The 15,683-nt window shown below is 40.7% G+C and overlaps 1 protein-coding gene across 1 annotated transcript; it reads left to right on the forward strand.

The window, feature by feature from the left end:
- Positions 1 to 86: 86 nt before the first annotated feature.
- On the forward strand, positions 87 to 15,063 carry LOC115175636 (mediator of RNA polymerase II transcription subunit 10). The gene is made up of 4 exons (XM_029735041.1): positions 87 to 360; positions 1,500 to 1,583; positions 13,696 to 13,798; positions 14,275 to 15,063. Exons 1-4 carry the CDS (start codon positions 239 to 241, stop codon positions 14,368 to 14,370), a joined length of 405 nt encoding a protein of 134 aa, XP_029590901.1. The 5' UTR covers positions 87 to 238; the 3' UTR covers positions 14,371 to 15,063.
- Positions 15,064 to 15,683: the final 620 nt, after the last annotated feature.

Here is a 15,683-nt window from a genome sequence, read left to right on the forward strand (position 1 = left end):
GGTAATGTCGGGGTTAAGGTTAGTTTTAAAATCAGATTTTAAGAAGATACATTTTAGAAATAGGCGGGGTTTAGCCTTAATGATCACCTTGTGGCTGTGGTAACTAGTGACGACCCCATGGGGGTCTGGGAAGTGATTAACATTGTGATGAATTGACAAAAGACTTTGTCTGGGTTTTTATATTTCCACAAATATTTTATGTTTATGAGAAATGAACACATAACGTTTTGTTGGAGACATGGCTGAGAAATTTGATAACCTCGAGGAGCATCTCGAGAAGTTCGTTGAAAATATTCGACAGATGGGAATTATCGTTAGCGACTTTCAACCTAGCAGTCAAACAGGACTCAACCAAAAACTGTAAGTGATGCCAGTTAGCTAGCTAGGTATTTCTAGTATTACTAGCCATCATAGCTAGCCACATAAATATGTTAATACTAACTCCCCAAGTTATCAATACAGTAGAGTTGTTTACAAAAGTAAAATTATGCTAGCTAGCCTCCACATAGTTAAGTTAGCTAGTTAGCTACTTTGACTGTACTAACTAGCTATCAATGTCATAGACCAGGTATGGGCAACTCCAGTCCTCGGGGGCCGGAGTGGTGTCACACTTTATAAAAAAAAACGGAAGATCATAATTAGTTGATTTAAATGTAGTCAGGCGTGTTAGTTGGGACTGGCGAAAAAGTGACACCAGGCCACCGAGGACTAAAGTTGCACATCGCTGTCATAGACACACAAAAGGTTATAAAAGACTGCACATCATTTTTTTATTTTACCTTTATTTAACTAGGCAAGTCAGTTAAGAACAAATTTATTATTTACAATGACTGCCTACCAAAAGGCAAAAGGTCTCCTGCGGGGACAGGGACTGGGATTAAAAAACGCATCACGACAAGAGACACCACAACACTACATAAAGAGAGACCTAAGACAACATAGCGTGGTAGCAACACACAACAACATGGTAGCAGCAACACAACATGGCAGCAGCAGAAAACATGGTACAAACATTTTTGGGCACAGACAACGGCACAAAGGACAAGAAGGTAGAGACAATACCTATACAATACATAACGCAAAGCAGCCACAACTGTCAGTAAGGGTGTCCATGATTGAGTCTTTGAATGAAGAGAGAAAACTGTCCAGTTTGAGTGTTGTTTGCAGCTAGTTCCAGTCGCTAGCTGCAGTCAACTGAAAAGAGGAGCAACCCAAGGGATGTGTGTGCTTTGAGGACCTTTAACAGAATGTGACTGTCAGAACAGGTGGAGGATGAGGGCTGCAGTAGGTATCTCAGATAGGGGGGTGTGAGGTCTTAAGAGGGTTTTATAAATAAGCATCCACCAGTGGGTCTTGCGACGGGTATACAGAGATGACCAGTTTACAGACCAGGTTAAATGCTGACAGTCATGTCGAGGTAGGAAGTTAGTTGTATGGTAGTTGTGGTTGATGATTTTGCCTGCTAGTTGTTGAAACGTCTCTACGCCTGTGCATTTCAGAAACTACATGATCACGGGACTGCAGGACATTGAGAAATGTCGCCAGCAGCTACATGAGATTAACGTTCCTCTCGAGGCTTTTGAGTGAGTAGATGTTCCAACTTAAACATACACTTTCCATGTCTAGATCTCTAGTTTACTTTTGAAAGCCTGGGGAAGTTCTCAGGAAGATGATGGAAACTAGTGACGCATTGCCACTAGGGTTGGATGATTTTACCACCGAGCACACAGCAGGGCGACATGCCAATTGGCCTATTCCCTTTTTCCCATAGCCTAAATGTTCAATACATATGAGGTAGTTAGAATATTAGCATAATGCAAAAGGACAATGTAGATTGTACAAAGAGAGGAGAGCACCAAAGCAGCCAAAATGTCAGACAGAGCCTACTGTGGTTTTTCCCCTCTCCAATGTCTGATGATCATGGGCCTTTTACAGCGGACGCTCCGTTGTCTGGCTTATTGTTTTAAAATCGTAATTTCCCTTTTTCTCCCCGATCCTTATTCGATTTGAATATGACTTGTTGGCCTAGGCATAACCTACTCTTTCATGATCAACCATCGAATTAACAGAGTTCCAATTCAGACAGTTGTTTGAAAATAGCCTAAATAAAAACAATGTATAGTTATGAGAGAGAGAACAAACAATTGCAAGATAGACTAATCGAATAGGAAGTATAAACACATGGTACGTTTCTGCGTTACTTGACCAAAGTGTTGGCAAAGTAAATTGTGCCGTCAGAAAATCCCTCCTTGCAAACCAAACAGCCAATAATATATGCCAACACACAGGCTACTGTCAATAAGTTGCAGGAAATGTTACTTTGACAAGTTAAAATGATAAACTAATATTTGTAATATTGTCACTGTTTATTATAGTAATATTGTCAGTGTTTATTAATGTCCTTGAATTGCGCAGCGGGCAATCGGTCATAAACTCCGGCAGCAGCACTTTCAAAAACTGCGAACAAAAAATAAATTAATAATGAGTCGGTGTCTGAGTTGTCTCAAACATTATTTTCAATAACTTATGAATTGTGCATTGATATAAAAGATAAACAAAGGATTATTTAGCTCAAAATCAAATTTTATTAGTCACATACACATTTAGCAGATGTTATTGTTGGTGTAGCGAAGTGCTTGTGTCTCTAGCTCCAACAGTGCAGTAATATCTAACAATTTCACAACAATACACACATCTAAGTAAAGGTATGTAATTAAGAATATATAAATATGTGGACGAGCAATCTCAGAGCGGCATAGACTAAGATACAGTATGAGATGAGTAATGCAAAATATGTAAACATTATTAAAGTGACGAGTGTTCCATTTATTAAAGTGGCCAGTGATTTCAAGTCTATGTATATAGGCAGCAGCCTCTAATGTGTTACTGATGGCTATTTAACAGTCTGATGGCCTTGAGATAGAAGCAGTTTTTCAGTCTTCCGGTCCCAGTTTTGATGCACCTGTACTGACCCCCGCCTTCTGGAGGATAGTGGGGTGAACGGGCAGTGACTCGGGTGGTTAATGCCCTTGATGATTTTCTTTTGCCTTCCTGTGACATTGGGTGCTGTAGATGTCCTGGAGGGCGGGTAGTTTGCCTCCAGGGATGCGTTGGGCAGACCTCACCACCCTCTGGAGAGAGCCCTGCGGTTGCGAGCGGTGCAGTTGCTGTACCAGGCAGTGATACAGCCTGACAGGATGCTCTCAATTATGCATCTGTAAAAATTTCTAAGGGGTTTTAGGTGCCAAGACAAATTTCTTCAGCCTCCTGAGGTTGAAGAGGCGCTGGTGCACCTTCTCACCACACTGTCTGTGTGGGTGGACCATTTCAGATTGTCAGTGATGTGTACGCCGAGGAACTTGAAGCTTTCCACTTTCTCCACTGCGGTCCCGTCGATGTGGATAGGGGCATGCTCCCTCAGCTGTTTCCTGAAGTCTACGATCATCTCCTTTGTTTTGTTGAGTGAGAGGTTATTTCCCTGGCACCACACTCACAGAGCCCTCACCTCTTCCCTGTAGGCTGTTTTGTCATTGTTGGTAATCAAACCTACTACTGTTGTGTCATCTGCAAACTTGATGATCGAGTTGGAGGCGTGCATGGCCACACAGTCATGGGTGAACAGGGAATACAGGAGGGGGCTGAGCACGCACCCTTGTGGGGCCCCAGTGTTGAGGATCAGCGAAGTGGAGGTATTGTTTCCTACCCTCACCACCTGGGGGTGGCTTGTCAGGTCCAGGACCCAGTTGCACAGGGTGGGTTCAGATCCAGGGCCTCGTGTTTAATGATGAGCTTGGAGGGTACTATGGTGTTGAATGCTGAGCTGTAGTCAATGAGCAGCATTCTTACATTGGTATTCCTCTTGTCCAGATGGGATAGGGCAGTGCGATGGCGATTGCATCGTGTTAAATGTCTTACTCATGTCGGTCACGGAGAAGGAGAGCCCACAGGCCTTGGAAGCAGGCTGCAACGGTGGCACTGTGTTATCCTCAAAGCGGGCGAAAAAGGTGTTTAGCTTCTCCGGGAGCAAGACGGCAGAGTCCACAACATGGCTTGTTTTGTTTTTGTAGTCCGTGATTGTCTGTAGACCCTGCCACATAAGTCTCATGTTTGAGCTGTTGAATTGTGACTCCACTTTGTCCCTATACTGACGTTTTGCCTGTAACATTCTTTATAGCACTTGAATGAACATTGTCTTAGGCTAAAAATGAATAAGCCTATTATCTTTAGGCTATCCCTTTTTTCCTATCGAACTGTAAAAATCCTAAATATACAAATTTTTTCTCTGCCATCTACACACAATACCCCATAATGACAGTGAAAACATGTTTTTAGATTAAAAAAAATTAAAAAATGTATTGAAAATGAAATAAGTATTCACACCCCTGTGTCAATACATGTTACAATCAGCTTTGGCAGCGATTACAGTTGAGTCTTTCTGGGTAAGTCTCTAAGAGCTTTGCACACCTGCATTGTGCGATATTTGCACATTATTCATTAAACATTTTTTCAAGCTCTTTCAAGTTGGTCGTTGTTAGATAGCCTTTTTCACGTCTTGCCTTATAGTTTCAAGCCAATTTTAAGTCAAAACTGTAACTAGGCCACTCGGGAACATTCAATGTCGTCTTGGTAAGCAACTCCAGTGTAGATTTGGCCTTGTGTTTTAGGTTGTTGTCCTGCTGAAAGGTGAATTTATCACAGTGTGTTGGAAAATGGACTGAACCAGGTTTTCCTCTAGGGTTTTTTGCCTTTGCTTAGCTCTATTCAGTTTATTTTTATCTTCAACTCCCTAGTTCTTGCCGATGACAAGCATATCCATAACATGATGCAGCCGACGATCATGCTTGAAAATATGACGTGTGATACTCAGTGATGAGTTGGATTTGCCCCCAAACATAACGCTTTGTATTCAGGACATAAAGTTAATTTCTTTGCCACATTTTTTGCAGTTTTACTTTAATGCCTAATTGCGAACGGGATGCATGTTTTGAATAATTGTATTATGTACAGGCTTCCTTGTCATTCTTAGGATTGTGAAGTAACTACAGTTTCCTCAGTTTTCTCCTATCACACCCATAATACTTTAACTGTTTTAGTCATCATTGGCCTCATGGTGAAATCCTTGAGGTTTCCTTCCTCTCTGGCAACTGTCGTGTCTTGGCTATGTCGGATTAAGTGATATGACATGCTATTCTATAAAATAATTTCTCTATAATTAATATTACCTGATTAAGCTAATCAGGTAGATAATTAACTACAAAGTCGGGGCACCACGAAATAATGTTTATAGAGCTGTTATCTTCCGAATAAACTCTTAAAGACCTAGTAATCTTTTACGTCAGTAGCAGTCAATATTTAATCCTCACCTTATTTAGTCTCATCTGAAAGTTGTAAATTCTTGGTTATCTTTACAAACCCTGGCTAACAAGTTGAATCAGCAATACATAATTATGAATAAGAGTTCAAAGTTCATGCCAAGTTGCCATGCTATATGCTTATGCTATATTCTGGCTGGTATAGTCGAAATTCATCCTTCCGGCATGTAGGTCGTCACCTTCACATTGAAATTCGATGCTAATTTCGTTAGGTTCTCTAAGGTTGGCATAGTTCTGTAGGTGGTCTTTGTCCTTTCAACGCGGGGACCTCAAGTCCACACATCCTTGGAACAGCTTATTATCTGAGCCCTTTTAACGTAGGACTGTTGCCCTAACGTCCTCAGAACAGAAAGTTACATTTTCATCAAGGGCTTTATATATATATATATATATATATATATATATATATATATATATATATATATATATACACATATATACACACACACACACACACACACACACACACGAGGGGAGAGAAGGTTGTGTTTCATAGTTTATAACCAATGTCTGTTCACATGGGCAGGGCCACTGAGTTGAGCATAGTGTTTGAGCCAATCAGTTGTGTTGTGACAAGGTATGGGGGGTATACAGAAGATAGCCCTATTTTGTAAAAGACCAAGTCCATATTATGGCAAGAAAAGCTCAAATAAGCAAAGAGAAACAACAGTCTTTCATTACTTTAAGACATACAGAAAATGTCAAGAACTTTGAAAGTTTCTTCAAGTGCAGTTGCAAAAACCATCAAGCACTATGTTGAAACTGGCTGTCATGAGGACCGCCACAGGAATGGAAGACCCAGAGTTACCTCTGCTGCAGAGGATAAGTTCATTAGAGTTACCAGCCTCAGAAATTTCAGCCCAAATAAATTCTTCATCGAGTTCAAGTAACAGACACATCTCAACATCAACTGTTCAGAAGAGACTGCGTAAATCAGGCCTTCATGGTCCAATTATCCAATTGAAACCACTACTAAAGGACACCATAAGAAGAAGACACTTGCTTTGGCAAAGAAACATAAGCAATGAACATTAGACCTGTGGAAATTTAGCCTTTGGTCAGGAGTTGACATTTTAGATTTTTGGTTCCAACCACCGTGTCTTTGTGAGATGTGGTGTGGGTGAACGGATGATCTCCTCATGTGTAGTTCCCACCGTGAAGCATGGAGGAGGTGTGTTGGTGTGGGGTGCTTTGCTGGTGACACTGTCTGGGATTTATTTAGAATTCAAGGCACACTTAACCAGCATGGCTACCACAGCATTCTGCAGTGATACGCCATCACATCTGGTTTGGGCTTAGTGGGACTATCATTTGTTTTTCAACAGGACAATGACCCAACACACCTCCAGGCTGTGTAAGGGCTATTTGACCAAGAAGGAGAGTGATGGAGTGCTGCATCAGATGGCCTGGCCTCCACAATCCCCCCGACCTCAACCAAATTTAGATGTTTTGGGATGAGTCGGACTGCAGAGTGAAGGAAAAGCAGCCAACAAGTGCTCAGCATATCTGGGAACTCCTTCAAGACTGTTGAAAAAGCATTCCAGGTGAAGCTGGTTGAGTTGTTTAACACTTTTTTGGTTACTACATGATTCCATATGTGTTATTTCATAGTTTTGATGTCTTCACTATTATTCTACAATGTAGAAAATAGTAAAAAGAAAAAAAAACGTAAATGAGTAGGTGTTCTTAAACTTTTGACCGGTAGTGTAGACAGTTGTGGGCTTTTCCAAATCATGTCCAATCAATTTAATTTTCCACAGGTGGACTCCAATCCAGTTGTAGAAACATCTCAAGGATTTTCAATTGAAACAGGATGAACCTGAGCTTAATTTCAAGTCTCATAGCAAAGGGGCTAAATACTTAAGTAAATTAGGTATTTCTGTGTGTTTTTTGTTTTTTTTATGTACAAAATATTCTAAATCTGTTTTCACTTTGTCATTATGGGCTATTGTGTGTAGATTGCTGAGGATTTTTGTATTTAATTTGATCCTGTTTAGAGACATTATAAAATGTGTAGAATTGCAGGAAATTAGCTTTAAAACGGCAAACAAATACTCTACCCCATGCAAAATGTGTATAATTGCTGGAAATTAGCTTTAAAACTGTAACATTTTCTCTCTGCCAACAAGAGCGGTGTTTGGATTCACATGGGTTGGGAGGCAGGGGTTTGTTACTACGCCAATAAATGACAATATCCATCCGGACCTTTGCCACCTAGGGAATGTACTCTTTACCCTGATGATCTGTTGGCTATTCTGCAAGTGACTTGGGTCAGGTGTGCTGGCTCACTTTATTCATTCAACCTAAATCTGAAGAACTGCCAAACAGGCGACGATGTGCTTTTCTTTCACACCAAGTCAGCCATAGTTTTTTCTGATTAAGTGTATTGCAGGCTATGCTATAGTGAAATCCCGTCACTTCCTTATTTTTTTTCAGTCTGAAACTGTTTGACAGTAGCCTAATTGGAGAAAGTATGTAACTTAGTTTTATTTTATTTAACCCTTACTAAGCAAATGCGCTTACCCAGATGATTTAAGATTAAATAACAATAGCCTACACTTTATATGGCTACAGTGCATTCGGAAAGTATTCAGACCCCTTGACTTTTTCCACATTTTGTTACGTTACAGCCTTATTCTAAAATGGATAAAAGTATTTTTTTCACCTCATCAATCTACACACAATTCCCCACAATGACAAAGCGAAAACAGGTTTTTATAAATGTTTTCTAATTTATAAAAAAAGTAAATAGATACCTTATTTACATACACTACTGTTCAAAAGCTTGGGGTCACTGAGAAATGTCCTTGTTTATGAAAGAAAACACATTTTTGTCCATTACAGTAACATCAAATTGATCAGAAATACAATGTAGACATTGTTAATGTTGTAAATGACTATTGTAGCTGGGAACGGCTGAACTTATGGCTTATCTACATAGGTGTAAGGAGGTCCATTGTTGTTAGCTAATCTAAGTTTATCATTTTAAAATACTAATTTATCATTAGAAAACCCTTTTGCAATTATGTTAGCACAGCTAAAAACTGTTGTGCTGATTTAAAGAAGCAATAAAACTGGCCTTCTTTAGACTAGTTGAGTATCTGGAGCATCAGCATTTGTGGGTTTGATTACAGGCTCAAAATGGCCAGAAACTAAGAACTTTCTTCTGAAACTCGTCAGTCTATTCTTGTTCTGAGAAATGAAGGCTATTCCATGCGAGAAATTGAACGAGATCTTCAGTTTCTTGGCAATGCTGTGTACTTATCCCTTCACAGAACAGCACAAACTGTCTCTAACCAGAATAGAAAGAGGAGTGGGAGGCCCTGGTGCAAAACTGAGCAAGAAGGCAAGTATATTAGACTGTCTAGTTTGAGAGACAGATGCCTCACAAGTCCTCAACTGGCAGCTTCATTAAATAGTACCCGCAAATCACCAGTCTCAACGTCAACAGTGAAGAGGCGACTCCGGGATGCTGGCCTTCTAGGCAGAGTCCCCCTGTCCGGTGTCTGTGTTCTATTGCCCGTCTTTTATTTTTATTGGCCAGTCTGAGATATGGCTTTCTTTGCAACTCTGCCTAGAAGGCCAGCATCCCGGAGTCACCTCTTCACTGTTGACATTGAGACTGGTGTTTTGCGGGTGCTATTTAATGAGTATGGTAGATATTTTATTTTTTTACATTTAAATCAATTTTAGAACAAGGCTATAAAGTAACAATGTGGAAAGAGGGGTCTGAATACTTTCCGAAGGCACTGTATAATATTCGCTTTTAAAAGTTACGCTAATATAACTGACATCTGAGTTTTTATGGACACAACAAACGGCCCTACCAATTTTTGTAAAAGATTCTGCGGTCTAGACTAGATAAGCACTGTTCAGGCCTAGCAATGTGTCCTTTTAATATTGCGTTCTTCCCACCAATTGACCCCTCTGTGCGCAATGGGACGATGTGTCATACCAGACATCGCCCAACCTTAGTTGCCACTTATCAAACCAATCACAGTTTGCATCGGTGGAGAGCCAAATAGAGATTGTGTTGCTAAACTAGTGATGGGCATCATTCCTTGTCTTTTCGATGAGCAGGATCTTTTGGCTCTGTTCACCTAAAAGAGATGCTCATTTGGCTTCCAAAGGGTTCTTCGTTCGGTAGTGCATAGAAATAGATGAAAAACCAAGAAAAACAGCAACTTTAGTGTCAGGTGAAATGTGAGTTCAATTGCATTTTTTACCTGATGAAATTAAATCGCTTGCAATTTATTTTTTACACACTTCTAAAATGAGCATGGACCAGAAAGAGGTTCACTCCACACTACATTTTGTTCCTGCAGTGAGGATTGAACATATTCAGATAGCTTTTTTTAATAACTTATAAATCAGGGAGGCATATGAACGCCACTCGCAGATACGATTCGGTTCACCGCATTTACCAAAATACCTGTTCAAAAAGAGGTGCTCATTCGTGAATTGCAAGAAGATAGGATGCACTTTGTCCGACACGGTAGGAGAAAAGACAGGGACAAAACAAAGAAAAATGAAAAGCAAGGAATGCCTCTCTTGAGGGGAAACTGAGTAGTCATTTCTTCTCGGAGTCAATCAGTGTGAGCTTGAATTCCAGCGCTTCCATTAGGGATGGGCACGGTTATTTGAATATTGAATGTACGTTTGTATATGATTACTTGTTATAAATATTTGTGAGAAAAAAATATAGGCCTATTTTAACAATGAAAAGGCTTGGTTTAAAATGTGACATTGCCTACAAGGATAGACCATTATATTCAAACATTTTATAAAAGTTATGAGCGCTCCCCAAAATAAAAATGATATACACTGGTAGCCTTCACACGTGTAGCTTGTTATTGTCGGTCAATTAAGCTGGTGCTACAGATGCTCCATGTGTAGCAAGTGAATTGGGAGATTTCTAGTCAATGCCAAATGGAATTATGCTGCAGGGGGTGCTGAGATGTTGGCCGGAGTAGGGTTAGCCAGGTGGAAAGCATGGCCAGCTGTGGTAAAATGCTTATTGAAATTATCGTAGATTTATCGGTGGTGACAATGTTTCCTATCCTCAGTGCAGTGGGCAGCTGGGAGGAGGTGCTCTTATTCTCCATGGACTTTACAGTGTCCCAAAACCTTTTGGAATTAGTGCTACAGGAAGCAAATTTCTGTTTGAAAAAGCTAGCCTTAGCTTTCCTAACTGACTGAGTATATTGGTTCCTGACTTCCCCTGAAAAGTTGCGTATCGCGGTGGCTATTTGATGCTAATGCAGTACGCCACAGGATGTTTTTGTGCTGGTCGAGGGCAGTCAAGTCTGGGGTGAACCAAGGGCTATATCTGTTCTTCGTTCTACATTTTTTGAATGGGGCATGCTTATTTAAGATGGAGAGGAAAGCACTTTTGAAGAGCAACCAGGCATCCTCTACTGACGGGATGAGGTCAACATCTTTCCAGGATACCCAGGCCAGGTCAATTAGAAAGGCCTGCTCGCTGGAGAGTTTGACAGTGATGAGGGGTGGTCGTTTGACCGCGGACCAATTATGCACGCAGGCAATGAGACAGTGATCGCTGAGATCCTGGTTGAAGACAGCAGAGGTGTATTTAGAGGGCAAGTTGGTCAGGATGATCTCTAAGAGTGTGCCCATGGTTACGGATTTAGGGTTGTACCTGGTAGGTTCCTTGATACTTTGTGTGAGATTGAGGGCATCTAGCTTAGATTGTAGTACGGCCGGGGTGTTAAGCTTGTCCCAGTTTAGGTCACCTAACAGTATGAACTCTGAAGATGGATGGGGGGCGATCAATTCACATATGGTGTCCAGGGCACAGCTGGGGGCTGAAGGGGGTCTATAACAAGCGGAATCGGTTTGTTTGTGCACAGACCTGGACAGTATGACAGAACTCAGCAGACTATCTCTGCAGTAGATTGCAACTCCGTCTCCTTTGGCAGTTCTATCTTATCGGAAAATGTTATAATTAGGGATGAAAATGTCAGGATTTTTGTTGGCCTTCCTAATGCAGGATTCAGACATGGCTAGGACATCCGTGTTGGCGGAGTGTGCTAAAGCAGTGAATAAAACAAACTTAGGGAGGAGGTTTCTAATGTTAACATGCATGAAACCAATGCTTTTACGGTTACAGAAGTCAACAAATGAGAGCGCCTGGGGAATGGGAGTGGAGCTAGGCACTGCAGGGCCTGGATTAACCTCTACATCACCAGAGGAACAGAGGAGGCGTAGGATAAGGGTATGGCTAAAGGCTATAAGAACTGGTCGGCTAGTGCGTTCGGAACAGAGAGTAAAAGGAGCAGCTTTCTGGGCGCAATAGAATAGATTCAAGGCATAATGTACAGACAAGGGTATGGTAGGATGTGAGTTTAGTGGAGGTAATCCTAGGCATTGAGTGATGATGGGAGAGGTTTTGTCTCTAGAGGCACCATTTTAAGCCAGGTGCGGTCACCGCATGTGTGGGGTAGAGGTCAATCGATTATGATTTTTTTTACACCGATACCTATTACTGGAGGACCAAAAATAGCCGATATTTTTAAATATATTTGTAATAATGACAATTACAACAATGCTGAATGAACACTTATTTTAACTTAATACAATACATAAATAAAATCTATTTAGTTTCAAGTAAATAATGAACCATGTTCAATTTGGTGAAAGTAAAAGTGCAATATGTGCCATGTAAAAAAGCTAACGTTTAAATTCCTTGCTCAGAACATGAGAACATATGGAAGCTGGGGGTTCCTTTAGCATGAGTCTTCAATATTCCCAGTTAAGAAGTTTTAGGTTGTAGTTATTATAGGAATTTGTAGGACTATTTCTCACTATACCATTTGTATTTAATATACCTTTGACTATTGGATGTTCTAATAGGCACTATAGTATTGCCAGCCTAATCACGGTAGTTGATAGGCTTGAAGTCATAAACAGAGCTGTGCTTCAAGCATGGCTAAGAGCTGCTGGCAAACGCAGGAAAGTGCTGTTTGAATGAATGCTTACGAGCCTGCTGCTCCCTACCACCGCTCAGTCAGACTGCTCTATCAAATATCAAATCATAGACTTAATTATAATATAATAAACCACAGAAATACGAGCCTTAGGTCATTAATATGGTCAAATCCGGAAACTATCATTTCGAAAAACAAAACGTTTATTCTTTCAGTGAAATACGGAACCGTTACGTATTTTACCGAACGGGTGGCATCCCTAAGTCTAAATATTCCTGTTACATTGCACAACCTTCAATGTTATGTCATAATTATGTACAATTCTGGCAAATTAATTATGGTCTTTGTTAGGAAGAAATGGTTCACACAGTTCGCATTGAGCCAGTCTGCCCAAACTGCTGCATATACCCTGACTCTGCTTACACTGAACGCAGGAGAAGTGACACAATTTCCCTAGATAATATTGCCTGCTAACATTAATTCCTTTTAACTAAATATGCAGGTTTAAAAAAATATACTTGTGTATTGATTTTAAGAAAGGCATTGATGTTTATGGTTATAACTTGTGACATTGATGCTACGATTGTGCTTTATTTCCGCAAATGCGCTTTTGTTAAATCATCACCCGTTTGGCTAAGTATTCTGTGATTTGATGATAAATTAACAGGCACCACATTGATTATATGCAACGCAGGACAAGCTAGTTAAACTAGGAATATCATCAACCATGTGTAGTTAACTAGGGATTATGTTAAGATTTATAGTTTTTTAATAAGATAAGTTTAATGTTTGCTAGCAACTTACCTTGGCTCCTTGCTGCACTCACGTAACAGGTGGTCAGCCTGCCACACAGTCTCCTTGTGGATTGCAATATAATCGGCCATAATCGGTATCAAAAAATACCGATGACGAAAACTTGAAATCGGCCTTGCCGATTAATCGGTCAACCTCTAGTGTGGGGGGGTGGAACATAAGGGCTAGCTAAGGCATATTGAGCAGGGCTGGAGGCTCTACAGTGAAATAAGACAAAAATTACTAACCAAAACAGCAATAGACAAGGCAAATTGACATTAGGGCAAGGCATGGATTTTGACTATCCGGATAGCCCCAAAAATATATTATTTGAATAGTGAAGTCCATTTCAAATGCCCATCCCTAGCTCTCATTCAAATGCAAAATACAATAGTTAAGTTCTCCAGACTTCTAATAGTCAAGTCAACAAGATTAGTTTTTGGAGGATGGCCACGCTAGACTATGGTGAGCATAACGGAAGGACAGTCACCCATGTATCAGCGCTTTCACTCCCTCAGATCTCCACTTGGCCACAGACCCTCAGCCTAACTCAACTGATGTAATGTTTTGTCTTGTGTTGTCAGATACATAGACCAGGGGCGTAACCCCCAGCTGTACACTAAGGAGTGTCTGGAAAGGGCCCTGGCCAAGAACGAGCAGGTCAAAGGAAAGATTGACACCATGACGGTAAGTGGCAGTAGATTCAAGCTTAATAACGGCCTAGAAATAGAAGATCAGTACATTGAGGAAATTACTTGATGACAAGTAGTCTTGGTTACACTTTAGTAAAAGCCTTCTGGTACAATGCATTAGGGTGTGATTATAAGGTAGCCTAGTGGTTAGAGTGTTGGGCCAGTAACCAAAAGGTTGCTGGAGTGAATCGCTGACAAGGTAAAAATCTGTCGTTCTGCCCCTGAGCAAGGTAGTTAATCCACTGTTCCCCGGTAGGCCGTCATTGAAAATAACAATTTCTTCTTAACTAGCTTGTCTAGTTAAATAAATAAAACATTGAAATAATGCATTCTAAGATGTATCCTAAGCATATACAGTATAACCCCATTATACTGTCTTATTACCATCAGAGCCATAAAGATCCAGACTAAATAACAGTAAATAATCTACAGCTTCAACCTCTGACCCCTCTGTTCTGTCTTTGGTTGCAGAAATTCAAGAGCCTGCTGATCTCTGAGCTGGGCAAGGTATTTCCAGAGGAGATGACCAAGTACAAGGCTATCCACGGAGATGACCCCCCCTCATAGTGACCCTTAACCCCCTGCTCAAAGCCACAGTGGAGTCTCACCCAGCAGGATCAATGAGTCAACCTGATGACATGTATTAATATTCAGGGGATATTCATGAAAAAAGTGGGTTGTTGACGTTGAGAAATAGATTGAGAGCGTGGTAGAGGTAGTTGGAGGAGCAATTCTTTGTTTTTGATGTGGGAAGAGTGATGTGCCAAGGATGCTTTATGGATGGGTTCAAAAAAATCCTAAAAGGAGCTAGAGCTGAGGATTTGATAGGAAGAACTGTCAGCCAGGAACGTTTTGCCTTTTTCGAGTTTCTTTTAGTTGTATTGGAAATTACATTTTCTCAATCTGATATCTGGCGAACTGTTTCCTCATGCTGTGTTGAGATCCCACCTACAAGATGTACATAATGTTTATACTCATACAGAACCTTTTTGTAAAGACTTAAACATCATTGTACAACACTGCAGACCTGGACTGTGACTCCTTTTTGTATCAAGCTCAGGTATCAAAAGGGGTCTTGTTCAGAGGTTTGCAACCCTCATTTTGTTTTGATTTTATCTTGTTAGTTTTTGTTGTTTGTTTTGCAAATAAATGTGTTTGTGATTGAAAGATTAGTCTGGTATTTGCTGCCATGCTAGCGCCTTGTAGACCACAATTCATGAACAGAGACTTACAATTAAAGTTCAATGTTTAAGAAGTAAAGGCCTCAATGTCACATTATATTCTTTCACCCAAGGGTCAAATCACCAAGGACATTACATTGTAAGAGGTTGTGTTCAGTGGGCATTAAAGAAGGAAAAGGGATATTTTTTTTCTTTTTAACCAACAGAATTTGTCAAATGGAAATGCTTTTCAATTTCTCTTTTCTATTTGGAAACATTCTCTCCCTAGATTGTGGCCAGATCAGACCATCACCATGGTGAAGGGAGTACGTGAGCGCATACTTTCTGTGGTGTGGGGTTGTTCTGAGACAGATGCTCCAGAAGTGTGGATTCTTCAGGACCAGGGAGCCGTCATCCGGGTAGGTCATGGCCCAGCATGCCGCCTCCTGCTGGGGAAGAGAGACAGGGACACTCCCCCTGAGCCTGAAGACCAACTACCTGGGGTGGGGGGAGCAGGATGTTCCCTATTATTATGTCCAGTGAAGCAGGGGTTTATATTAATCTTGAAGACTGGGAGCCTGGTCACCGGATTAGAAAGATGAAGACAACGGGATAGAATGGAGACTTTATTGTCGACTACAAGACCTTTCTTAAGACAAAGCACTGCAAACAATAGGAAAGATTGAACATGCATGCTGTAGCTTCAAGATGTTTGCATCC

The sequence above is a fragment of the Salmo trutta genome, chromosome 36 (assembly GCF_901001165.1).
Source record: "Salmo trutta chromosome 36, fSalTru1.1, whole genome shotgun sequence".
Classification (NCBI taxonomy): domain Eukaryota; kingdom Metazoa; phylum Chordata; class Actinopteri; order Salmoniformes; family Salmonidae; genus Salmo; species Salmo trutta.